Source organism: Mus caroli, unplaced genomic scaffold, assembly GCF_978045245.1.
Source record: "Mus caroli unplaced genomic scaffold, Mus_caroli_1 scaffold_18, whole genome shotgun sequence".
Taxonomy (NCBI): Eukaryota; Metazoa; Chordata; class Mammalia; order Rodentia; family Muridae; genus Mus; species Mus caroli.
Genome location: NW_028227273.1, coordinates 68,686,894 through 68,713,888, shown reverse-complemented (window position 1 = coordinate 68,713,888; position 26,995 = coordinate 68,686,894). Strand labels below are relative to the sequence as shown.

At 48.0% G+C, this 26,995-nt stretch overlaps 2 protein-coding genes and 1 non-coding gene across 3 annotated transcripts; all 3 read left to right on the top strand.

The window, feature by feature from the left end:
- Positions 1–2,215: 2,215 nt before the first annotated feature.
- On the top strand, positions 2,216–2,352 carry LOC115029764 (small nucleolar RNA SNORA70). Its single transcript, XR_003835330.1, has one exon. It is a non-coding gene; the product is annotated as a small nucleolar RNA SNORA70 (small nucleolar RNA).
- Positions 2,353–5,330: 2,978 nt separating this feature from the next.
- Positions 5,331–7,609, top strand: LOC110284270 (serine protease 28). Its single transcript, XM_021149990.2, has 5 exons — positions 5,331–5,391; positions 5,572–5,752; positions 5,853–6,118; positions 7,168–7,331; positions 7,457–7,609. The coding sequence occupies exons 1-5, from the start codon at positions 5,331–5,333 to the stop codon at positions 7,607–7,609; spliced, it is 825 nt and encodes a 274-aa protein (XP_021005649.2).
- Positions 7,610–16,508: 8,899 nt separating this feature from the next.
- On the top strand, positions 16,509–18,793 carry LOC110284142 (serine protease 29). Its single transcript, XM_021149800.2, has 5 exons — positions 16,509–16,569; positions 16,722–16,902; positions 17,097–17,368; positions 18,378–18,544; positions 18,629–18,793. Exons 1-5 carry the CDS (start codon positions 16,509–16,511, stop codon positions 18,791–18,793), a joined length of 846 nt encoding a protein of 281 aa, XP_021005459.1.
- The last annotated feature ends 8,202 nt before the right edge of the window (positions 18,794–26,995 follow it).

The window sequence follows — 26,995 nt, the reverse complement described above, 5'->3', positions numbered from 1 at the left end:
TGGCCACAAATGGGGACATTGACATTACATGTTCATGGAAATACCAGTAAAACACTACAAAGATTTCAGAGAAGCACAACAATATGGTGGTGGTGGTTGTTGTTTGATTGTTTTGAAATAAGGTCTCACTGTGTGGTCCTGGCTGCCCTGGAACTCACTCTAAAGACCAGGCTGGCCTCGAACTCATAGCCATCTTCCTGCCACTACCTCAAGAGTACTGGGATTAGGGCTTCAGAGATGGCTCAGCTGGTAAGAGCACTCACTGCTCTTCTGAAGGTCCTGAGTTCAAACCCCAGCAACCACATGGTGGCTCACAACCATCCATAGTGAGATCTGACGCTCTCTTCTGGAGGGTCTGAAGACAACTACAGTGTACTTACATATAATAAATGAATAAATCTTAGAAAATATTATAAAGAAGAGTACTGGGATTAAAGTCATGAGTTACCAAACCCAGATGACTTTAAAATTTTTACTACAACTTCTGGAGGTAGAAAGTTTTCATTAAATTATTGATTACAGGAGACTTAACATGTGGGCTGGGGATGGAGCTCAATGTTTGCCTGGGGTTCAATCCCCTGCACTGCATAACGCAGGTGTGGTGGTGCAGGACTGTGCTACCAGCACTCAGGAGGCGGAAGCAGGTGGATCAGAAGTTCAGAGTCATCTTTGGCTATCAAATCCAAGACTATGTGAGACCCTGTCTCAAAACAGGAGGAAAGAGGACAACAGTATTTGACAAGAACATCCTTAGGACTGGGGATGGAGCTCAGTGGTGGGACACGTGTCTAGCATGGATAAGACCTTGGGTTTAGTCTTCAGCACCCTGGCAACGGAAGAAAAGAGACAAGCAACTCCTTGGGTAAAATGTACTTTGCTGGAACAAAAATTTGAGGGAATTCAAAGTACTAAACTGTATTCAGCATTGATTCAAAACATCTTTTTTCTTTTCTTTCCTTTCCTTTCCTTTCCTTTCCTTTCCTTTCCTTTCCTTTCCTTTCCTTTCCTTTCCTTTCCTTTCCCTTTCTTTTCTTTTCTTTCCTTCCTCTTTCTTTCTTTCTTTCTTTCTTTCTTTCTTTCTTTCTTTCAGATTTTTATTTCACTTTGTGTGTATAAGTGTTTTGTCCGAATTATATATGTGCACCTCATGCATGCCTAGTACACAGAGGCCAGAAGACGGTGTCAGATCCCCCAGCAACTAGAGACAGAGGATTGTGAGCCACCATGTGTGTTCTGGGAAACCACCCACTTGTAAGGGCAGTGTATGCATGCTCTCAGTGCTGTGCCATCTCTCCATCCCACCTGTTTGTCCTGTGATGGGATCACATGCAGCCCAGGCTAGCCCATGCTAGCCTGCAACCAACTGCCTAGCTGAAGATGATGTGAAATTTCTGATCTTCCTGCCTCTGCCTTTACAGTGCTTGGGATCACAGACTTACACCATGCTCAGACTATACAGGGCTAGGGGTGGAACTTAGGGCTACATGCATGTTGGCAAGTACCACTAACTCAGCTACTTCCCTGGCCATCTTTTTCTTGTAAGTATCTTATTTTAGGATGAAGGAAAGTGGGTTGCTTTTGGGGACAAAAAGGTGCCTCTGTCACAAGCCAAAGAACAAAAATATTTTCAAAGTTTACTGTGTACAGTCCATTCTCACTGTGTAGGTTAAACAGACCCAAGCATCCATGACGGTCCATTCTTACTGGGTCTGTTACATTCTCTGACCTCAGGGCAGTGTGGCTCTCCCAAATGTTATCAACAGTTGTGCCTGTTCTGATATTTGTAAAGGAAATTGCTTTCTTTCTTTAAACCCCTAAGCATTAGCAGTAGTTTGTCAATTGATTTATGCAAACCTCCTTTTGACCTCACAGGTCCTGCACAGAAGTGGCTCTGTAGGCATTAGCTTGCCAGCTAGGAAACCGCAATCAGTGGTCTAGTATTGTGTCTGTATGGGAGCCAGACAAATGCAGCAGTTTGGCCAGGTTTAAGTGAATAGCGCTCTATGGAGTCTCAGAAAGCAAGAAACAGAAATTGCCAAGGCTTTTGGTGAGTTAACTAATCCGCTCAGGGCTTTGAAAAGTACCTCAGTGGAGCCATGTGTGATGGTTCATACCTATAATCCTGGCATTCAAGAAGCTCAGACAGAAAGGAGGCTGTGAGTTCAAGACTAGCCTGGGCTGCAGAGATCCTGCCTCAAAACTATATATAACCACCCTGAAGCCAATTAAACCAACCAGGTTTCTTTCCTCTTGGGGACCTGGAGTGAAATGGTTGCAGACATCAGCCTTTTTGGGCTTATGTGTGTAGCTTATAACCTCTATGGGCTGCCCTAAGGGAACTTAGTAACAAATTTCTGGTGGCTATTAACATCTGATCTGAGTGTTGTACCCAAGGGGGGCTCCAGGCAGGTGGCTTTGGGAAGTCCCAGGGCACAGCAGCCAGGGTTCACATTGGCCAGCTCCTCATGTCCACCTGAACCAATCTGAAGAATAAGGAACATGTGGGTGAGGCCCGATGTAGAGTCAGGTTCAAGTTCCCTGGCCACTGGAAGGAACACACCTCAAAGTCCTGGGATTTTTCACCAAGTTTAAGGCCAATGACCTCGATGACAGAGTAGCTGAGAATTGGCTCATCTCTGATGGCTGTGGGTAAAATATATTCCCAATTGTGGTATGTATCCTGGACAAGTGGCGGGAGACCCACAAACCCTCTCTTGAGGGTTTTCATTGTCCTGTCTTGCTCCCCACCAAACCATGTTCTGTTAAATCTCACATCCAGGGTGAAAACAACAAAAACAAAAACAAAAAAAAAACAAAAACAAAAAAACAAAAAATGAGGTAAACCCAGGTATGCATGCCTGTGGCAGGTCTATAAAATGACATTAAAACCTGGAGACACCTGAAAGATGTGCAGCCATCTGGACAAACCAAAATAAGCTCACAAGCCTCACACAACTCAAACATAAATTTCAGATACATCAAAGTTCTTCTTCTTTTTCCTCCTCCCCCTCCCTCTCCCCCAATGCAGGAACTTAAGGCATCCATAGACAAGAGCAGAGAGAATAACAACATGGATAACTGTTTGATTCCTTGTTCTCATTCTCACCTAGCTGGCTCATCTCTTAGAAGTTCAGGAGCACAATTTGAAAGGATTGGGAGGTGTGGCCTTGTTGGAGGAAATGTGCCACTGAGGGCTTTGAGGCTTCAAACAGCACATTCCAAACCCCGAGTCTCTTTCTTCCTACTGCCTGTAGATCTGGATCCAGATGTAGAACTCTAAATTGCCTCTCCAGCACCACACCTGCCTGCATGCTACCATGCTCCCCACCATGATGACAATAAACCAAACCTCTGAAACTGTAAGCAAGACCCTGTTAAATGCTTTCCTTTATAAAAGTTGGCTGGAGAGATGGCTCAGTGGTTAAGAGCACTGGCTGCTTGCTCTTCCAGAGGTCCTGAGTTCAATTCCCAGCACACATGGTAGCTCATAACCATCTGTAATGGGATCCGACACCCTCTTCTGTTATGACTGAAGACAGCTATAGTGTACTCAGATAAATTAAGTAAATACATCTTTGGAAAAAAAAAAGAGTTGTCATGGTCATGGTGTCTCTTTACGGCAACAGAACACTGACTAAGCCTGTCACATTGACAAAACTAACCAGCCCAATTCTCCCCTTGTCAGCTCGACACTCAAATATGTCATTTTAAGCCATAACTTTCCATATCTCCAAAGTCTCATCTCTTAATATGATATAAAACAGGTCTAACTGCAAAGGCCTCCAGAGACTCTCAACTAGAAGACTATTTTCAATACGTGGAGGATCCTCTGCGACACCCGGGGCTTCCCCTTGCCCCGTTTCTTCTCAGCTCCTCTTTGCAGGGATTTGACCCTGCCACAAGGTGTCAAGCCTCGGATGCTTTCCATGACCTCTTCCTGGATTTCCCATGCCCTCAAAGCCAGTATTAGCAGGAGGATGCTTACAACACTGCCAAGTTTAACCAGCTCAATGTGGAACCTGGTCCCCTTAGACAGCTTCTGTGTGCTGACCCTGAGCAAGCACAGTTGGATCGTCCCAATGAATCATGGGAAACTTGACTTCAGTGGTGCTTCTCTCTTTGACAATCCCAGCTGCTTCTTCAGCAGCAGAATGACCAGCAGTCAGGCAGGGATCCAGAGACGGTCTAGACTCCCTCTTCTCTAGGCAGTGTCAACAGGCAACAACTGATTACAGTGATAGCCTCTTGCAATCAGCCACAGATAATCTGATGAAGAGGATTTGTTTAAAAGACCATGTTCTACCACCTAAAAGGAGGCCTAGCTTCCCTGACCATGTCCATGTTAGCCCTCACTGCCACCTTGCCAGTTAAGAGAGCCTGACACAGGTGCCAAGGCTACAGCATAAACAAAGTCATTAAGATAGACATCTATGCATTTCCTGCCAGAATCTGGTGTTCTGGTTCTTTTCACTGACGTTGGACATGTTAATGGTGTTTGGAAAAGCCAGGATTCACTTCAGGTAGCTGTGGGTCACCTTTGTCTAGTTTAGCAATATAAACCCTTCCTATTGCCTAGGGTTGTGGAAATTGTCTGTCTTGCTCCCACCCAAGATATATACATCTGTCATTGAGTCTCTAAAATTTGTGCCATAGGCAATCTGGATGCACCCACCTACTTGGGGGGGGTCTCATAAGCGCCCTGTGAGTGGTTCTCATAGGAGAGAACCTGGTGTTTCTGGAGCCAAGGTGAGTCCCTAGCTTGGCTCTGAGCTGCCTCTGACAGCCCCTGTGGAGGGGACAGTGGGTATCCTGATCCTCTTACATGGACAGTAGGGACACTGCAGGGAGCCTTACTGACAGTTTCTCAGCTTCTTTGGCATCTTTGTGTTGGCCACTAGATGGGTGTTGGTGGCCCGACTAGGAGTATTTTAATGGGACACTGAGAATATGTGAAGTTTGACAGCACCCCTGATCTCTGCTCTGTGTGTGTGTGTGCACATGTGCACGTGTGCGCCAGCAGTGTCTTCACAGGTTCTAAACCAGAACTGCCCACAGATGCTGTCAGATGTCTTTCCTGGCTGTGAAGTGCTGGGCTGGGCATGGGACCCAGGTGGCATGTGAGTTCCTGTCAGGAGCACTCTGGGTTCAGAGCAGGGCAATACAGAGGCCTATATTTTGAGTGTTGTCTTGGTTTTAGGAAAGCTCCATCAAGCCCAACCCATTTTTTTTCACAAGGACAAAGACAGGTATTGAGGGGGGACCCAAGCGCAGTACTTTGCACCTGTGGTGTCTGGGGCCCTGAACTTCCCAGAGCCCCCTTCCCCCTGCAGATGTTCAGACTGTTGCTCCTGGCTCTCTCCTGTCTGGAAAGTACCGTGTTCATGGCCTCTGGTAAGTCGTGACTCACCCCAGTTAGTGCTTGGCATCAGGAGCACTATCCTGCCTTGCCCCACAGGCCCCCAGCTGACTCATTCTTAGGGCTTACCTGAGCACTGGGTGTCAACATCTGGTCCATGGGTGGGGTAACAGGAGGGTAGCCCTTGTTCTCTGACTTGTCCACAATGCTTTTAGAATCTGTCTCCAGAAGCAAGCCAGTGGGCATCGTGGGGGGTCAACGTACCCCACCAGGGAAGTGGCCATGGCAGGTCAGCCTAAGAATCTACAGTTACGAGGTGAACTCCTGGGTGCACCTCTGTGGGGGCTCCATCATCCACCGTCAGTGGATTCTGACTGCTGCTCACTGCATCCAAAGGTGAGACACCACTGGGGGACATCTGCTGGGTGTAGAATGAAGACAGTACACTAGCCCCAACCAGCTGCCTCTGAGCCACCCAGGGTCTGTCCTCCCACAGTCAGGATGCCGACCCAGCCGTATACCGGGTCCAGGTGGGGGAAGTATACCTCTATAAGGAGCAGGAACTTCTGAACATCAGCAGGATCATCATCCACCCTGACTACAACGATATTAGCAAGAGGTTTGATTTGGCCCTGATGCAGTTGACTGCCCTCCTGGTCACATCCACAAATGTCAGTCCAGTCTCTCTGCCAAAAGACAGCTCAACCTTCGTCTCCACTGACCAGTGTTGGCTGGTTGGCTGGGGCAACCTTCTCCAACATGGTAAGCATAGTTGGGACAGAAAGATGGAGAGACAGACACATTGCACGGTCCTTCCATGTCCCTCCGGAGAGCTAGCTAGCAGTGTGGAAACCAATGGGTAGAAGCAAGGCTCTCCTCTGATTCAGCTGGTGTACTGACTTCTTGGCCACCATTTTCAGATCTCACAGCCAGTAAGGAGCCAAGGCAGAACCAACCTGGGTTGCCCTGGTTTGAAGGTGCTGCTGGGCTTTTTTTGGCTCTGTTCCCTGCAGGAGGGATGGGATACCACTTAGAGGAATGCGATTTCTTCATGTGATCTGGGAATCAGAGACTCTAGGTGCACGCAGACCTGTTTCTTGTGTATATTGTAGACGTGCACCCATACAGCCAGAGACCCAGGCAGGGTGCAAGCAATGGCTGTGAGCTCTCATCTTGGAGTGTCTGTGGCCACCTTTCAGCACAGGCTCCAGGGCATGGCCTTTGTCCCTCCACTTTCTTCAACCCCACATACCATCACTTATAGCTCTGCAACTACTCTCTGCTGTGTTTCCACGTGGCTGTCCCCTCTGTGTTCTCTTCTGTCTCCTAAAAGAACTCTTACAATGGGAGTTAGGGCTCACCCCAAATCCAGGATAAGCTTGCTAGGTGCTGGTGGCTCTCTTGAACTTATGATCTTCCTGCCTCAGCCTTAAGGGCTAGGGTTATAAGCTTCTCTCTCCATGCCTGCTTCAGAATGACCTAGTTGGTTTTTTTGTTTTTTGGTTTTTTAACTTAATAACACACATAAATAATTTATCTTTAAACAAAGTCACATTCTGAAGTTCTAGGTGAGTATGAATTTGGAGGGGACCCAACCCTTTTTAAAGACTCTAAACCCATTTAACATAGAAGGCTATGCCTGTAAAGATAGCCTGAGACCATGATCCCATCTAGGACATATGGGGAAGTGGGAGCTCTGACTTGCTCCAGGCCAAAGCAGTGAGGTCAAGGGATCCAGTGTGACTGGCATGAAGTGAATCTGGTTGGGGACGTGCCTCTCACCCCTGCTCCCTGACTCTTCCCTCCTTCAGTGCCTCTGCAGCCTCCCTATCAACTGCATGAGGTGAAGATCCCAATTCAGGACAACAAGAGCTGTAAGCGGGCCTATAGGAAGAAGTCGTCTGACGAGCACAAAGCTGTGCCCATCTTTGAGGACATGCTTTGTGCTGGCACCTCAGGCCGAGGCCCCTGTTTTGTGAGTCGCCAGGGCCCAGATGTGACCTTCCCCCTCCTGCTCCAGATGCTTTTCCTTCAAGGGGGGGCTGGATTTGGGGGTTTCCTAGTGCTTTGCCTTTGATAGGACTGCCCCTCTTCCTGCAGGGTGACTCTGGGGGTCCCTTGGTCTGCTGGAAGAGCGACAAGTGGATACAGGTGGGCGTGGTCAGCAAGGGGATCGATTGCAGCAACAATCTGCCATCAATCTTCTCAAGAGTTCAGAGCTCCTTAGCCTGGATCCATCAACATATCCAGTAGACGAGTCCACCAGCTGCTGCCCATCATCAGAGACAGCTTCATGGCTCCTCTGTTCTTTCCTTCCTGGACCCTTCCTTGCCCGCCCTGCCTTCTTCCCTGGCCTGTCCTTCCCCGCTGACAAGGATGTTCAGCAAACCCCAGTGTGGGGTTGGGCTGCTGTATTGGGGTGTGGCTATATTTGTCTCAATAAACTGGCAGTAAATGAAGGTGGTCGGAGTGGTCTTTGAGGCGTGGGCATGGCTGTGGAATGGGTGGACTCAGAGTCTCCAAGGCCAGTTATAATTCTCCACTTTCAGTTCTAGTACCTGAGTCTTGAAGTGGAGTGTATTTTTGAAACGTAAGAAACAAAATGCATTTTTCATAATGTCTGCTTTCAGTACTTTTGGAAATGGTCTCACTAGCAACTAATTGCCTCTCATTGGCTCGAGGCAGCGTCTTTTCACGAAGCCTAAGCCGGCCTCAAACTTACAACCCCCCGTGTTAGCTTCCCAAGAGCTGGGGTTACAGGCAAGTGCTGCCAGGGCCAGCGCGACTTGATTTCTGTTCTAACAACTTTCCCCTTCGTGTCTCTAAAGACTGTGCTGATTAGCCATCTGGCAGTCTGTCTGCCTGTCATTGTCCCATGATGGCTGGGGAAGATCTGTCCTGGTTGGCCTGAGTCACACATTGGTGAGGGTGGGGAATGTAAGTGACAGACATCAAGGAGTTAATTCTAATAAACTTGCAAGAGAGGCAGAGAAGGAAGGATTCTTGGGTCATCGCACTTGATACCACTCTGCTAGTCGGGTGGCCAACCCCCTGGCATCTCACCAATGTCCTTTATGTTCCTTTGTCAGAAGCTGTATTTCTGTAGAGGGCTAGTAGTTTACCTCTAAGGCTCTACAAAAATACAACCAACATCAGCAAAGCTATTTTGAAAATTATTATCAGATCTCTCTGATTCCTATCATTGTCTTTTGAAGCAGGAGTCAGGTGGTTTCAGGAGCCAGTAGCTGGAGGAAAGCTCAAGACAGCATGACAAGATTCCATCATTTCTATCAGTTGTTCCTTTAAAAATTGCAAAGTTAGGTACAGGTTAGTGGACTCGGAGGGTTTCCATGTTAGCTCTGAAGCCCACAGTGTCCTGCAGTTGCTTTGCTCACCCAGACACCATCACGTGTATTTTTTGTACAAAATCCTTAGTGGGGTAAGCTTGTGCTAGGCAGTTCAACATGTGTAGGAATCTTGAAAGATCCATCTTTTTATTTAATACCATAAAACTTGTGTTTATGATAAGGAATTAAAAAATCTTTATAGTCTCCTACTATGCAAATGTTTTGGTTCCCTCCCCCTTTCTTCCTTTGTGCTGATTCTTTTAAAACTAGCCAATCATGAAAGACTGTGAGGTTGGACTCTAGTCAATGGGAAAAAGAGACAGTCCCTGTGTGAACTAGACTAAAAACCAAGCGTCCTTCTTGTCCCCGTGTGTTCACACTTCAGTTGGCATGATGGTCTCTGCCTCCTGAACTTATTTCTAACAAAGGGAAGCAGGACTCTAGTCTTCTATGCCCATGGCTTAGACTGGTTCTGACCTGCTTCAGTGTCTCTCTTTGAGCAACAGCATTGTAAATTTTATATAATATATAAAGTTTAGAAATAGGTAAACATGTTTCTAGTCAGATTCATAGGGCACTAAAGGTACTAAAAGTCATCTGAAAATAATTGCTTATAAAGCACTTAAAGACTTCATCACAGATAATCCTTAAATAGGTCTTGACTTTAAGACATTTCCTTAATAGTTAGAAGTCTGAGACACAGACATTAGAGGATATAACATAACGTACTTGTAGGAAACATACACTCTTGTCTTAAATTTCACAACGTAGTACTAAACAATTTCTTCTCTCTCTCTCTCTCTCTTATTTTATTTTGGTTTTTCGAGACAGGGTTTCTCTTTATAGCCCTGGATGTCCTGGAACTCACTCTGTAGACCAGGATGGCCTTGAACTCAGAAATCCGCCTGCCTCTGCCTCCCGAGTGCTGGTAAACAATTTTTTAAAGAACATTGTATAGGGACTGTGGAGATGGCTTAGTGGTTGAAAGCACTGGCTTTTCTTCTGGAGGAAGCTGGCTGGATACTTGCATGGCAGATTAAAACTTTACATAAGGGTGAAGTGAAACCACCAAACTGGACCATTCCCTGGGAGAAAAAGTTGGTTTGGAGAATCAAACTGCTGGGCTGCCTATCCGGGGTCTGAGAACAGCAGCTAGGGGGAAGCCTTGTCAGCTAAAGAGGACAGGTAGTGGTTGGAGGAGAGGCACAGGCCAGAACTGCCTGGGAGTCAGTGCAGGGGCACTGGTCTGTTACAGGATGCTCGTGTAAATCAGGAACTAGATGCTCCTGCTGGAGGTAGTTGACCTTCAGGGTGGATGGGGGAAGGGCAGCTTTCCCGGTAAATTGAACCCAGCATCTGAGATTCCCGGGGGATGCTGAATTTAGGTTTCTATTCACCCAATAACAATCCTTCTGCTCACTTGGTCAGAGTCCTTGTGTTTGGGACACTGTCACTGGCACAGCCATTTTGGGGGCCTGCTTTGGACCCAGCACAACCATTGGTAGCTGTAGTTCTAGGGGATCTGACATCCTCTTCTGGTCTTCGGGAGTACTATACATGCATGGTATACTTAACATACAGGGGACACATTCATGCTCATCAAAGAAAAGGAAATAAAATCTTAAAACAAAGCAAAGCAAAACAAAACAAAACACCGTTTTGTAGCTTAGTGTGGTGCAAACCTTTGATCCCAGAACTTGGTAGGCAGAGGCAGATGGATCTCCATGAGTTTGGGACCAGCCTGGTCTGCAGAGTGAGTCTCAGGATAGCCAAGGCTACATTGTTGCATTGTGAGACCCCTCCCCAACAAAATAAACAAAACTGTCTGTCTTGTTGCTTTAGACATAGGAACTTGGTTACTCTGTATCACTTAAAATATACTTATCTTGCAGACAAGACATCCGAGCAAAGTAACATTTTAAAACTAGTTAATAGGCCAACATGCTTAAATGTTGGGTGGTTTTAGGGAAGAACAACCATTAAAACTCCATAGAACAAACCACAGAGAAAACACTGGATTTTATAAGAATGCTTAGGTTAGATTTGAACTAGGCTATTTAGGCCATGCTCTTCTGGAGATTCTCTCTCTCTCTCTCTCTCTCTCTCTCTCATAAATGTCAAAGACAATAGAAGGCACCCTGTGGAGATTCTACCCCTGAGTCTTAGACTTCTTTTCTAAATGCAGTGTTCTGAAACCATAAGCCATTCCATAGGATGGTCATACAGCAAGTAAGCTGTCACTGTTCCTCTTTTAATAAACGCACATGTAGCTCATCTGACATCTTTTTAAAAAGATTTATTTATTTTACATATATGAGTACACTGTTGCTGCCTTCATACCCACCAGAAGAGGGCGTCAGATCCCATTACAGATGGTTGCGAGCCACCATGTGGTTGCTGGGATTTGAACTCAGGACCTTTGGAAGAGCAGTCAGTGCTCTTAACCAACCACTGAGCCATCTCTCCAGCCCTCCAAGACAATATTTTAATGGTTACACACATCATGGCCGATCTCAAAAGCCCTGTTTTTCCATTTCAATTGCCCTGATAGAACTCAATGGCTCAAGAGAGCCCCAAACCTTTCCTGCCCCAAGGTAGATGTTCTAAATAGTTCAATATAGAACTCCCGATTTGCTCAAAAGAGTTTCCACATTGACAAGGCCTGTCCTAGAAATGGCATTATTGTTAGATTATGAACCTGTCTCTTTAAGAGAGTCATCATTCTATAAAGGTAAGCCATGTTTCCACCTAGAGCTGACAGGCCCCTTTTACACAGGTCACAGATGGGAGAAGGCAAACCCAAGGCGAAGGAAACCTAACCATGTCTCCCTGAAGCCACTCACTGAAGGATGCCCAAGCTCTGTCTTCCAATCTCTACAGCCCCTGACTCTATGTCAGGTTTCAGCGACTTGGACAACCCTCTCTCTTTCACCACGTCGATACCACATGTTTTAGTTTCTATTCCTACACAAACATCATGACCAAGAAGCAAGTTGGGGAGGAAAGGGTTTATTCAGCTTACACTTCCATACTGCTGTTCATCACCAAGGAAGTCAGGACTAGAACTCAAGCAGGTCAGAAAGCAGGAACTGATGCAGAGGCCATGGAGGGATGTTCTTTACTGGCTTGCTTCCCCTGGCTTGCTCAGCCTGCTCTCTTATAGAATCCAAGACTACCAGCCCAGAGATGGTCCCACCCACAAGGGGCCTTTCCCCTTGATCACTAATTGAGAAAATGCCTTACAGTTGGATCTCATGGAGGCATTTCCTCAACTGAAGGTCCTTTCTCTGTGATAACTCCAGCTGTGTCAAGTTGACACAAAACTAGCCAGTACACCACGTTACACTGTTTAATAATAATACCCCAATATTGCCCAAGAGCACAGAAAGACAAAGCCAGGTACCAAGTGATGACTACTTCAAATGTTTCAAAAGAACCTCAAATTGATTGGGGTATGGTGTCAAATGACTTTAATCCCAGCACTTGGAAGGCAGAGGTAGATAGATCGTTATGGGTCTGAGGTCAATCTGGTCTACTAGAGAACTCCAGGCTAGCCAAGGCTACACGCTGAGACCATGTCACAAAGCAGCAACAAAAGCAAGCAGGGCAGCAGCAGCAGCGGCAGCAACAACTGGCTCAAAAGTCTCCAAAGACCAACAGGAAGGTGGAGTGACAGACAGCCTGACTCTACCTCAGTATTAGAAGCTGTCGTATTACAAGATCAAGAGAAGTTTATTCCTATTTTCTGTCAAACTTAGATCTGAACAGGTTTTGGCCCTTTTTTGGAAATTTGACATATTCTACATCCTATACCCTGACTTCCACCCTGATTAGATGTTCTGCCAAATAATTCTGAAATATTCAGCCAAGTTCCTTTGTAACCAAATTTCTTTAGAAATCCCTCAACCCTTGAACTGCACTCCCCCCCAGCAGCTTTGGGGCTGATATAAACCCTATCTTCTCTTGTGTTCAATGCTATTTTCTCAAACCCTGCTTTTGGGAGACATCCCTGTCTGATAGAATATAAAGCTTGTATAATCTGACCAAGGGAGTTGGGTAATGGTCTTCACTCTTGCTTGGTGGGATTAACAAAAGCCTGCACCCATAAGAAAGAGACTTCCCAGCCTGTCGTGGTGGCGCACATCTTTAATCCCAGCACTCGGGAGGTAGAGGCAGGAGTATTTCTGAGTTCAAGGCCAGCCTGGTCTACAGAGTGAGTTCTAGGACAGCCAGGGCTACACAGAGAAACCCTGTCTTGAAAAACCAAAGACAAACAAAACAAAGCAAAACAAAACCATAACCACAACCCCAACCCAGCATTGGTGGGGAGAACACCAGAGAAGTGGTTACAGCAAGATAGGAGAGGCTTTTCTGATGACATTCTTAGCTTTGGGGTTGGTGGAAGCTTGTGGTTTGTTAACTTAATAGATTCCAAAGATGCTGGGGTTTTTATTCGAGAGACAGGGTTTCTCTGTGTAGCCCTGGCTGTCCTGAACTTGATCTGTAGACCAGGCTGGCCTTGAACCCACAGAGATTCACCTGCCTCTGCTTCATGAGTGCTGGGACTAAAGGCCTGGCTCTAAAGATTTTTTTAAAAAAGATTTATTTATTTTATGTATGTGAATACACTGTCACTGTGTTCAGACACACCAGAGGAGCACATTGAATCCCATTACAGATGGTTGTGAGCCACCATGGGTTGCTGGGAATTGAACTTAGGATTTCTGGAAGAATAGTCAGTGTTCTTAACTGCTGAGCCATCTTTCCAGCCCCAAAGATTCTTTTTAATGATTTATTTATTTTTATTTTATGTGCATCGGTGTTTTGCCTGTGTGTGTGTTTGTGTGAGGGCATTGGAACCCCTGGAGCTGGAGTTACACAGACATTTCTGAGCTGCCAAGTGGGTGCTGGGACTTGAACCAGGGTCCTCTGGAAAAACAACCAGTGCTCTTAACCACTGAGCCATCTCTCCAGCTCCAGGTTCCAAAGATTTTTATCTTTTAGTCGCAGGATGCTGGTTCAGACATAGAGGTGGGCAAGGAGGTTGTTCTGGGGGCCAAAGCTGGACTCAGATACGATAATCAGCTCCCGGAGCTGTAACATTCAAACTTCCCCACATCGCTGTAAATGGAATTAGTCAGTCAGTCAGTCAGTCAGTCAGTCAGTCAGTCAGTCTTTGCAGACACAGCTTTCCAGGAATTCTCATGAATAATGTCCCCATCAGACAGACCTTCAACTTGTCAGGACAGGAGTTCTCCTGGAAGGAGAAAAAGGCCTCACAGACCTTTGTTTTAATCTGCTAGGCTTTTGTCTCAGGCCAGGAGGGTGAGGAAGAAGCTGGACTTGTGCCATGTTGGAAGTTTGCTTTTCCTTTATAAGGTTTATTTTTATTATTTTTAAATGATGTGTACTACCTGGGTATAGATTTGTATATGAGAAGATACCCAAAGATGCCAGAGGTGTTGGAGACCCAGGAGCTCGAGTTACAGGCGGTTCTGAGCTGCTTACGTGGGTGCTTGGAGTTGAACCCAGGACTTCTGTAAGAGCAGCAAGTGGTCTTAATGGCTGAGCCATCTTTCCAGGCTCCTGGCTGTCTTTGTTACCTAGTGGTGCCCCCGCCCTGTCTGTCATCTGGTCAGGAACACATTAACTTCCCATCCCTTAGTCTGACATTTCACATCTTTCAAAAGTACATTACTCAGTTTATCACTGATCTACATCCTTCCTGTCCCTAGGGTTGAGATACAGTGGTCCATATGGAAAACATGATTTTGCCTTTCCACTACTCCCGGGTGGACCCTTTTCTCTGAGACCCTGGTATCCCAGTGCTGTTGCCTTGTCCCAGTCTCTGCCCAACACCCCTTCTTGCAACAGAAGTCCTGGGTAGCCATATCCTTCTAACGGCATCCCTGAGCCCAGAACCTGGTCAGGACCCTCTCATTGGCCAGTCTATCGCCCCTTTGCTAACAGTTGCGCTTGGCTCTTTCTGATCCTGTCATTGACTGTGATGATGGTGACCTGACTCTGTTGTTATGATGCTCACTCGAGCAGTTCCCGTCAGGCTCGGATGCTCACATTGTCTTTTCACTGACGTTGGACATGCTAACAGTGTTTGAGGAAGCCAGACTTCAGGGTTTGGGTTTGACCTGGGTCACTTTGTCCAGCTTAGCATATAAACCCTTCATCCCGCTCAGGGGTGTGGGGACCGTCTGTCTTGCTTCTATCTGGGACATACTTCGGATACTGAGTCCCCAAGAACCTGTATCCTGGACAATCCTGGGCACACCCACATCTTTTGGGGGGGGGGTCTCATAAGCGCCCTGTGAGTGGTTCTCATAGGAGAGAACCTGGTGTTTCTGGAGCCAAGGTGAGTCCCCAGCTTGGTTCTGAGCTGTTTCTGACAGCCTCTGTGGAGGGGACAGTGGGTGTCCTGATCCTCTTACGTGGACAGTAGGGACACTGCAGGGAGCCTTACTGACAGTTTCTCAGCTTCTTTGGCATCCTTGTGTTGGCCACAAGATGGGTGTTTGTGGCCAGACTAGGAGTATTTTAATGGGACATTGTGAATATGTGAACTGGGAGAACCCCAGAATTTGGCAGCACCTCTAACCTCTGCCTAGTGTGTGTGTGTATGTGTGTGCGCCAGCAGTGTTTTCCCAAGCTTTAAACCAGAACTGCCCACATATGCTGTCAGATGTCTTTCCTGGCTGTGAAGTGCTGGGCTGGGCATGGGACCCAGGTGGCATGTGAGTTCCTGTCAGGAGCATAGAAGATCCAGAGCTGGCTGGCTAGGTGTCCCTTTTACCCTAGAGCAGCAAATTCCACTGTAGAGCTAGGAGAGGGACAGGTACATGGCCTGTCCTCTGGTGCAGAGGTCCCCTGGGATTCTTGCAGGGCCATTCATCCACCTAAAGACTAGTGGCCAGAATGTGGCTGCAGGCATGTGCTACCTATGTGGTCCACAAACAGGGGCGCTCAGCTTGGCTTACTGTAGGCACCAAGTAGCATCTGTTCTCAGATTTGACAGTAAAGTTAATCACAGCAGCCACAAGCCTGGGCTGTGGGTGTCTCTGACCAGCACTGTCCACTGAGGTAGTGAGGATATCCTTGCAGAATGCCATGGGGCAGTCTCCTCTGGACACTGTGGTGCTGGACAATGCAGCCCCAGCAGAGGACCCATAGGCCGGACGCTCCTTGTGATATGTGATGGATGTGGCTGTGTGTTCCCAGCATGGGGAAGCTGTTCCACAGAGTCTCAGAGTTCACTGGCTAGATGAGGCATTGTCTCATCCATAAAAGAGGCTGAGTTGGGGATACCTGGTACTTCTGAGACTCCAGCCTGAGACACAGCCCTCCTCTTCCTGACATTCCTGGTGATGCTATTGCATGCAGATGGGGATACCCATGTAACCTTGGTGACAAAGGACTTCAGGTCCCTGAGCATGGGTCAACAGCCCCCTCCCATCCTTCTGAGGTCAAATGCCTCTGTCCTCCCAGCTCTTCCTCCAAGCAGAGGCCCGGCCAAGACCCCTACCCACTTCCTGGGGCTTGAGGGTAAAGGGACTGAGAGGTCTAAACAGGAGGAAGTTGCTGGGACCCGGTAGGGTAAGGTCACCGTCCCTCCTTTCCCAGACACTGTAAACTGGTTTTGTATTTCAATCATCTCCATCTCACCCTGGGCAATCCTAGTCCCCTCCATGCTTCTGTCTCTGCCCAGAACCATGCAGATGCTCCAGCCCTCTCCAGCCCCATCTGAGCTACTCCCAGACCCCTCTCACTTCCCACCCTTGTGCCTCAATATATAGATGCTGATCCAGCTGTGCCTGACCCTCTTCTTTCTTGAGTGCTTCATTGCTGGAACTCCAGGTGAGTCCTTATCTCCTGCACTCCCTCCGTTCTACAGAGGCTCTAAGCAACTCTGTGTCCAGCATCATGGAGACACATGTGTGACCTGTTCTGCCCCAGTGTGGGTGTCAGGCTGAGCACTGACCCCTGACCTTCTTCCCTCTTGCTTGCAGCACCTGGGCCTGAGGACATTCTGATGGGCATCGTGGGGGGTCATAATGCCCCACAGGGGAAGTGGCCATGGCAGGTCAGCCTGAGGATCTATAGATACTACTGGGCCTTCTGGGTGCACAACTGTGGGGGCTCCATCATCCACCCACAATGGGTGCTGACTGCTGCCCACTGCATTCGTGAGTGAGTTCCTTTGTCATCTACTGCTGGGTAGGAGAATGTGGGGTGAATCAGAAAGTCTGGACCAAGAAAGGCTGGTCTAGAGGCCTCGGTTCTAGTTGATTCTGCCCAGGACTATGGAGAACTTCCCTATATTACTAGACTTCCCTATAGTCTGTGAAGAACTTCCTATAGTCACAACCTTTTTTTGACCTCAGGAGAGATGCTGACCCATCAGTCTTTCGGATCCATGTTGGGGAGGCGTACCTCTATGGGGGCACTGAGCCGGAGCTGCTGAGTGTGAGTCGGGTCATCATCCACCCAGACTTTGTCCACGCTGACCTGGGTTCAGATGTGGCTCTGCTCCAGCTGGCAGTGTCTGTACAATCCTTTCCTAATGTCAAGCCAGTCAAGCTGCCCTCTGAGTCTCTTGAGGTCACCAAGAAGGATGTGTGCTGGGTGACCGGCTGGGGTGCAGTGAGCACACACAGTAAGTACTGGGGAAGGATTAGAGCTGTGGGAACAAAGTCTCCACCTGAGGATTCTGGGTGGGTGGTACCCAGGGCCTGGGAGCAGAATCCAGAGAGCAAAGAGAGCTGCTGACAAGCATGCCTAACTAACTGGTTACAGCACTAAGGTATTCTAGCTGCCCTGCCCGTCAGAGTCTCTGTACTTGAGGCCAACGACATAGCAGGGCCCAGAATTTACAACTCTGAGGTGGAACGGTTTCTTCTTCTTCTTCTTCTTCTTCTTCTTCTTCTTCTTCTTCTTCTTCTTCTTCTTCTTCTTCTTCTTCTTCTTCTTCTTCTTCGTCTTCGTCTTCTTCTTCTTCTCCTTCTCCTTCTCCTTCTCCTTCTCCTTCTCCTTCTCCTTCTCCTTCTCCTTCTCCTCCTCCTTCTCCTCCTCCTCCTCCTCCTCCTCCTCCTCCTTCTACTTCTTCTTCTTCTTCTTCTTCTTCTTCTTCTTCTTCTTCTTCTTCTTCTTCTTCTTCTTCTTCTTCTTCTTCTTCTTCTTCTTCTTCTTCTTCTTTGTTTTTTTGAGACAGGGTTTCTCTGTGTAGCCCTGGCTGTCCTGGAACTCACTCTATAGACCAGGCTGGCCTCGAACTCAGAAATCCGCCTACCTCTGCCTCCCGAGTGCTGGGATTAAAGGCGTGCACCACCACGCCAGACTAAGGAACGGTTGCTTCTTAATTTCCAACGAATAATAATAAAGTAATTTGGAGAAAATATCAGGAAATGAAAAGTATTTGTTTTTGGTCCCTGACAGGCAAGCAGACAAAATCCTAGAACTCAAAGGTAGACACGGTCCCTTTGGGCTGGCATCTACACATCCTTTTCCAGGAAGATGATGCTGAGATCAGAGAGCGAGCTGGACCTGGATAGGGATGGAGCTATGCTGGAGATAGTCCTCCCCTGTATCCCCAGTGGAGCAGTAGAATTGTGGGATAGGTGGGGGATCTATGTACCACCAGCCAGCCACACCTCTCTTCTCCTTAGGGTTGCTGCCTCCTCCCTACCGCCTACAGCAGGTGCAGGTAAAGATAATTGACAACCCCCTTTGTGAGGAGATGTACCACAATGCCACCAGGCACCGCAATCGTGGCCAGAAACTGATCCTAAAGGACATGTTATGTGCAGGCAACCAGGGCCAAGACTCCTGCTATGTGAGTTCCACTCACCTTCTCCTCTTGGTTGGTCTTCATTCCCATGTCAGGGCTAGTAACCATCAGAGCTTCTTTCTCTTCTAGGGTGACTCAGGTGGCCCTCTGGTCTGCAATGTGACAGGCTCCTGGACCCTGGTGGGAGTGGTGAGCTGGGGCTATGGCTGTGCCCTCAGGGACTTCCCTGGGGTCTATGCACGAGTGCAGTCCTTCCTGCCCTGGATCACGCAGCAGATGCAGAGGTTCTCCTGAGCCCAGCTGCTGGCCTCGTGGCCATCAGATGAGGATAAGTCGGCTTTGGTCACGATTCCAGAGTGGACGGCCAGGGTTTAGGCTCTGGAGTGTAGGTGACCAGGGCACCAAGCATTAGCTACTGAAGGACATGGCTCAGTTTCCTGGCTTCCTAAATAAAGATGTGTTTGTTGCACATTCATGTTCAAGTTTTTATGTGAATACAAATCTATTTATCTCTACTGGAAACACCTATGGATGCTGTTTTTATGGTTTTTTAAATTGAGGAAACCAAGGTTTGAGTTCACCAAAGGCAGGTCTTACTGTGTCCTTGTCTCTGATCCCCAGACACCCTGAATAGTTAAATGTCCCCTAAGCACCTAACATCCCGGAACCTGGATGTGGTGATATTGTGGTAGGAAGGCTAACAATCCCAGGTTTCCATCCTTAGACAAGAAAATACCCTGACCCCCATCAATATCATCATGAGCCCAGAAGACTGCTGCATTGTGGGTGTCCTTCCTGTACCTCATTTAGGTACCCCAGGAGCCTGCAGATTCCGATACCCAGTGTGGCAAAGGTTATCTGCATGGCTGGGGCTGTTGTCTTGAACTGTGCACAGTGGCAGCGGTTTAATGCGCGGGGTGAGGGTGAGGGCCAATGGCTACACAGCCTCCCTCACAGAGCAGTTCTGACCCTGGGTGCATGGCAGGGAGGGGCTGATTAACTCTTCACTGTGAGCCGCAGACCTCAGACTCAAACAGGGCTGTCCTCTCATCCCAAGCCTGACAGTCTGCATAGGTCATTAGGCACAGACCTTTGTGGTGTGTAGGAGATGGGAGGTACCTGCCTGACTAGTGCTAACCTCAGACAGATTCATCTCAAGAAGCTGGGGTCAGGGATCGAGAGGGGATGGAAAAGGCTCTGACTTGGACTCTTGCTGAGTCTGGAGAGGGAATCAGGGTTGTGAAGGAGAGCTTAGGTCCTGTGGCGCTCCCAGCAGACCCAGCCTCTGTTCTCCTGAAGGGAAGTGGGTGCCTTTAGTATGGTTTCTTTCCCTTTCTTGCCTGTAGCTGGGCAGAGCAACGAGACAGAGGTGGTCGCTCCAGGGAGACTGGTTGTTACTGGTTCCCATGGCTTTCACAGGCATCTGGATAGTGCCACAGCTAATTACACCCCCCCCCCATGCACACACACACACACACACACACACACATTTCTCCAACGCAGCCTACTAAGAGTAAGACCTGCCTGGTGCTTCCAGCACCTCCTCTGGACAGGGAGAGTGGAAGGTAAAGGCTTTTCAGTGGCACACACCCCGGATGACACTGCTTCAGGCTTAGAGGGCAAAGGGTATCAGAACCTGGGGGCTCTGGACCATGGCTATCCAATGCTCCCAGGATGCTGGAAATGGACCGAGCCAGCCTTTCTCTTGCCATGCCCCCTTCATGGGTGTGAGGGGTGAGTCCTCAGGCTGCTGAGAAGATAGGGAGGTCAGGACTCTGGGGCTATAGTCACATGGTCACACGGCCACATGGCCACATGGTCACAGTTCTGCTGACTGATTCAGAATCTGGTTCCCCACAACCTGTGCCACTGGCACCCCAGACACCCCAAGAACTCTCTTTTCTGCCTGTGACACACTGGAAGCCAGGGCTAGAGGAATGTAATCAGTGGACTTTTTGAGTCCAAAGTCTGTGACCAGCTGTGCTCTGTGTGGCACTAGATGTCCATGGCTCCTGAGCAGTCAGTGACTCTTGAAGTATTTCTTAATGGCTCACAGGGACACCAAGATCTGGAACAGGGAATTAATACTTGTCAGCACCTCTAGGTGCCAGAGGCCATACTAAAGGTGTTCTGCTGCCCTTCAGAAGAACATATAAGCATGGTCCCCTAGCCTACCTATCAGGGTACAGAAATATTTTTTATTAGATATTTTCTTTATTTACATTTCAAATGTTATCCCCTTTCCTAATTTTCCTTCCAAAAATCCCCTATCCCCTCTCTCCTCCCCTTGCTTCCCAACCCACCCACTCCCGTTTCCTTGCCCAGGCATTCCCCTATACTGGGGCATAGAACCTTCACAGGACCAAGGGCCTCTCCTCTCATTGATGACCGACTAGGCCATCGTCTGCTACATATACAGCTAGAGCCATGAGTCCCTCCATGTGTTTTCTTTGGTTGGTGGTTTAGTCCCAGGGAGCTCTGGGGTTACTGATTAGTTCATATTGTTGTTCCTCCTATGGGGCTGCAAACCCTTTCAGCTCTTTGGGTGCTTTCTCTAGCTCCTTCATTGGGGACCCTGTGCTCCATCTAATGGATGGCTGTGAGCATCCACTTCTTTTTTTTTTTTTTTTTTTTTTTTTTTTTTTTTTTTTTGGTTTTTCGAGACAGGGTTTCTCTGTATAGCCCTGGCTGCCCTGGATCTCACTTTGTAGACCAGGCTGGCCTCGAACTCAGAAATCCGCCTGCCTCTGCCTCCCAAGTGCTGGGATTAAAGGCGTGCGCCACCACCGCCCGGCTGAGCATCCACTTCTGTATTAGTCAGGCACTGGCAGAGCCTCTCAGGGGACAGCTATATCAGGCTCCTGTCAGCAAGCTCTTGTTGGTATCTGCAATAGTGTCTGGGTTTGGTGGTTGTTTATGGGATGGATCCCCAGATGGGGCAGTTTCTGGATGGTCGTTCCTTCAGTCTCTGCTCCAAACTTTGTCTCTGTAACTCCTTCCCTGGGTATTTTGTTCCCCCTTCTAAGAAGGATCAAAATATCCACACTTTGGTCTTCCTTCTTCTTGAGTTTCATGTGTTTTGCAAATTGTATCTTGGGTATTCTGAGCTTCTGGGCTAACATCCACTTATCAGTGAGTGCATATCATGTGTGTTCTTTTGTGATTGGGTTACCTCACTCAGGATGATATCCTTCAGATCCATCCATTTATCTAAGAATTTCATGACTTCATTGTTTTTAATAGCTGAGTAGTACTCCATTGTGTAAATGTACCACATTTTCTGTATCCATTCCTCTGTTGAGGGACATCTGAGTTCTTTACAGCTTCTTGGTATTATAAATAAGGCTGCTATGAACATAGTGGAGCATGTGTCCTTATTATCAGTTGGAACATCTTCTGTGTATATGCCCAGGAGAGGAATTGCTGGATCTTCCGGTAGAACTATGTCCAATTTTCTGAGGAACAGCTAAACTGATTTCCAGAGTGGTTGTACAAGCTTGCAATCCCACCAACAATGGAGGAGTGTTCCTTTTTCTCCACATCCTCGCCAGCATCTGCTGTTACCTGAGTTTTTGATCTTAGCCATTCTGACTGGTGTGAGGTGGAATCTCAGGGTTGTTTTGATTTGCATTTCCCTGATGATTAAGGATGTTGAACACTTTTTTAGGTGCTTCTCAGCCATTCCGTATTCCTCTGTTGAGAATTCTTTGTTTAGCTCTGTATCCCATTTTTTAATAGGGTTATTTGGTTTTCAGGAATCCAACAACAACAACAACAACAACTTCTTCCTCTTCTTCTTCTTCTTCTTCTTCTTCTTCTTCTTCTTCTTCTTCTTCTTCTTCTTCTTCTTCTTCTTCTTCTTCTTCTTCTTCTTCTTCTTCGATTTTTTGAGACAGGGTTTCTCCGTGTAGCCCTGGCTGTCCTGGAACTCACTCTGTAGACCAGGCTGGCTTCGAACTCAGAAATCCACCTGCCTCTGCCTCCCAAGTGCTGGGATTAAAGGCGTGCACCACCACTTCCCGGCTAGGAGTCCAACTTCTTGAGTTCTTTATATATATTGGATATTAGCCCCCTATCAGATTTAGAATTGGTAAAGATCTTTTCCCAATCTGTTGGTTGCTGTTTTATCTTATTGACAGTATCCTTTGTCTTACAGAAACTGCAATTTTATGAGGTCCCATTTGTTGATCCTTGATCTTACAGAACAAGCCATTGCTGTTCTTTTTTTTGGGGGGGGGGTGCAGCGAACTTTATTGATGGTATTCAAGAGAGTAGGGAAGGCTCCCTAGGCTCCTCCTGTTATGGGGGTCTGGGGTGGAAATTGTGAGGGAGATGCTCAGTGTTGGGGGCCAAGTTGGCTTAGGGACTCCTCAGCAACTGAGGGCCTCTCTCTTGCTCTCAGTGTTCTTGCTGGGGTTTCTCCAGGGTTTGTCTAGGGTTTGTCCAGGGTTTCTTACTCCTTGGAGGCCATGTAGGCCATGAGGTCCACCACCCTGTTGCTGTAGCCATATTCATTGTCATACCAGGAAATGAGCTTGACAAAGTTGTCATTGAGAGCAATGCCAGCCCTGGCATCAAAGGTGAAAGAGTTGGAGTTGCTGTTGAAGTTGTAGGAGACAACCTTGTCCTCAGTGTAGCCCAAGATGCCCTTCAGTGGGCCCTCAGATGCCTGCTTCACCACCTTCTTAATGTCATCATACTTGGCAGGTTTCTCCAGGCGGCATGTCAGATCCACGATGGACACATTGGGGGTAGGAACATGGAAGGCCATGCCAGTGAGCTTCCCATTCAGCTCTGGGATGACCTTGCCCACAGCCTTGGCATCACCAGTGGATGCAGGGATGATGTTCTGGGCAGCCCCAAGCTTTCCAGAGGGGCCATCCACAGTCTTCTGAGTGGCAATAATGGCATGGACAATGGTCATGAGTCCTTCCATGATGCCAAAGTTGTCATGGATAACCTTGGCCCGGGGGGTGGGGTGGCTAAGCAGTTGGTGGTGCAGAATACATTGCTGACAATCTTGAGTGAGTTATCATATTTCTTGTGGTTCACACCCATCACAAACATGGGGGCATCGGCAGAAGGGGTGGAGATGATGACCCTTTTGGCCCCACTCTTCAAGTGGGCCCCGGCCTTCTCCATGGTGGTGAAGACACCAGTAGACTCCACGACATACTCAGCACTGGCATCACCCCATTTGATGTTAGTGGGGTCTCGCTCCTGGAAGATGGTGATGGGCTTCTCATTGATGACAAGTTTCCCATTCTCGGCCTTGACTATGCCGATGAATTTGCCATGAGTGGAGTTATACTGGAACATGTAGTTGAGGTCAATGAAGGGGTCGTTGGGGCTGGTGAGATGGTTCAGCAGGTAAGAGCACTGACTGCTCTTCGGAAGGTCCTGAGTTCAAATCCCAGCAATCACATGGTGGCTCACAACCACCCACAATGAGATCTGACTCCCTCTTCTGGGCACCCGGTACTTCTTATCATGTTTCATTGAGCAGCTTTGGCTAGGAGGCTCAGAAAGTTGACCACGCTTGATAAACTCTGCAGGAGGAGGGGAGGTAACCCATTCCTCCTTCCCCTATAACAGCTGTTCTCAACCTGTGGAGTTGAGTAAGACAATTGGGAAACATGGATATTTACATTACAACTCATAACAGTAGCAAAATTACAGTTATGAAGTAGCATTATAGGATATATGAAATAGTATTATAGGATAGGAGGGAGGTTGCCATACATGAGGAACTGTATTACAGGGTGGCAGCGTTAGGACGGTTGAGAACAACTGGTCTATAAGATGGCACCGGCTTCCAGAGAAGGTATCTCGGTGATATTCCTACTGTAACCTCCTTCTTACCTAGGAAGGGGCTTTGTCTCCACAGTTCTTACTGATGATGCTGTAGTGATTTTTTTCCCTGCAAGAGTCCTGGCAATCACTCTCAGAGAACAGGGTACCAGGTCTACAGATGCATCTTCTCCAGACTTAGTGGGCACCATGCCATCTGCTACAAGCCCACATGGGTCCTTCTCCTCATATCCTGGAAAGCCAGCCCCTGGTGTAGTGTCCTCTGCAGGGGTAGCTTGGGGTGAGGAGAGTTAGTGCCCTCGGGGCAGGGCCTGGGGGGGCACACACTTGGAAGGTGGTTGTGTGATAGCTGGAGCCGTTACACCCCTCACTTCCTCACAAACGCTTCAGGTCCTGCCATTATCTTTAAAACAAAAGGTCAGATGGGTTGTCGTTGTCAGTAACGGACCCCGTCACTTGGGTGTTGTCCTGCTACAGTGCTGGTTGAAACAAGAATCTGTGCACAGTAAGACAAGCACTCTGCCATTGAGTTATGCCCTTGGTCTGACATCATTGCTTTTTAAATAGCAAAATGCTCTTTAAGAGATAAGACGATTAAGTGTAAAAGACAAGAAAATTAAATGGAGAAAATCATAATTGAATGCTGGGGCGGTCTGCACAGAGATGTTTTGGCCCAGCCTGGTCTTTCTCAGGGCTGAGACACTGTATCCGATTCCCTTGACAGGTGCTATTATGAATATACAACTGGCTTGTCCCTAATGCAATCTCTGGGTAAATAAACCTTCCAGGATTCCACTAGTGCCAGAGGCCTTTCTGGAATGTTCTTGGTAAGCTCACTTTTGGAAACTAATGACCAACAATAGCTCCTGGGACCTTTTGCTAGCGTCACTCGCTGGGAACAGCTCCTTCCTCCCACGGCAGGTGAGAATCATGAAGACAGCGGTTCCCCTAAAGGCCACACTCAGCAGCAGGCAGGCTGAGAACCAGGCGAGAATGCTACCCCCTCCCCCCGGACTGTTCTTGCTCACCTCTGGGTCCGATCCCGTGAGAAGACACCAGGACAAGTGTGATCCTGGGCAGGTCAGTGCAGGGACGCACTCTTCTATGTGAGGTAGAGTTGTCAGGACAGAATGGCCCAAGCACCTGGCCTCTTCCCTATTTCCAGCTCTCCTTCTCAATCCCAGGGACATACTGCTGGGGCTCTAACTCCCAGGCAAACTTCCCATCTGCTCAAGGCTCAGCCTGAACTTGCATCAAGGTATTCTCCAATGATAGTCAGGGGTACCCAGCATGCAGCTTGCATACCACAGCCTCATCACCAGGGCCCTTGATTATTCCTGCTCCCTCAACTTCAACCTGAGGATGCTGGGAACCAGCCAACATCACACAAGATTGTCCATGTGGACAATGGGGATTTCTCCCTGGATGACCCAGAACTGGAGAGGAGGACTTTTCAGGTCTTGGTAAAGTACTATGCCTACCCCAGGAGCTGGTTCATCACTAATCCACGTTTCCTTCATACACAGGCTGGAATGTGTGTGTCTGGGGACATTGGAAAAACCTCGTCTGTGCCTCTTATCAGCTGTAGTTCAACCCCAAGAACTCTGTTCACTTTAGTCTCAAACAGCGATACCTAAGTGCTGGTACCTCTTCCCAGCTCTCCCTCTTGCAACACCAGCCCTGGCAACCACATCCTTTCTCCAACGGCATCCCTGAACCCAGAAGGTCCACAGGACTCTCACTGGCTAGGTTGTGGCTCCCCAGCTAACGGCCACCTGACCCAGTTCATGTGGCCCCTGGTTCTCTCTGACCCTGTCACTGGATGTGGTCATTCATGGTGGCCTGGTCCTGCCTTTATCAGGGTGGCCAGGTATCCTATCTCTAGGTCTTGTTGCCTAACAGCAACAGTAGGATCACCAATGAGGGGCCTCAGGTAATCTCACCGAGATAAGGTGTCCTGGGCTTGCAATGGCCACAGAGACCAGGAAATGGTTTCTCTTGAGTGAGTCCTCCAGTCACTCATTAGACTTTGCTGGGTTCCTTCAAAAATGTAAAGGGCCCAACCCTGAACTTACTTCCTGTCTGTGCTCCATGAAGCTGCCCAGATGGGCATCCCTTGTCTGAGAGGACTTGTCTCTTCCTTCTTGCCATTCCTGGTCTTGTTTAGTGTTGTTTGTTGAGATAGGGTCTCACTATGTAGCCTCAGCTAGCCTGAAGCTTGCTATTTAGGCCAGACTAGTCTTAAATTCACAGAGATCCATCTGCCCCTGTTTTCTGAGTGCCAGGATTTAAAGATGTGTTGCCGCCACACAGTCTGCTCTTGCTCTCTCTCTCTCTCTCTCTCTCTCTCTCTCTCTCTCTCTCTCTCTCTCTCAGATTTATTTATTATTATATGTAAGTACACCGTAGCTGTCTTTCGACACACCAGAAGAGGACATCAGATCTCATTACGGATGGTTGTGAGCCACCATGTGGTTCCTGGAATTTGAACTCAGGACCTTTGGAAGAGCAGTCAGTGCTCTTAACCACTGAGCCATCTCTCCAGCCCCTGCAGTCCCATCTTGATGGTCCATTCACCTTTCACATTAGGCTTTCTCTCAGGCTGAGATTCCTGACCACATTCCCTCTCCATCCTTACGGAAGCTAGCCCAGCCCCCTCCACAGTCTCTCTGTTTATCTCTACAG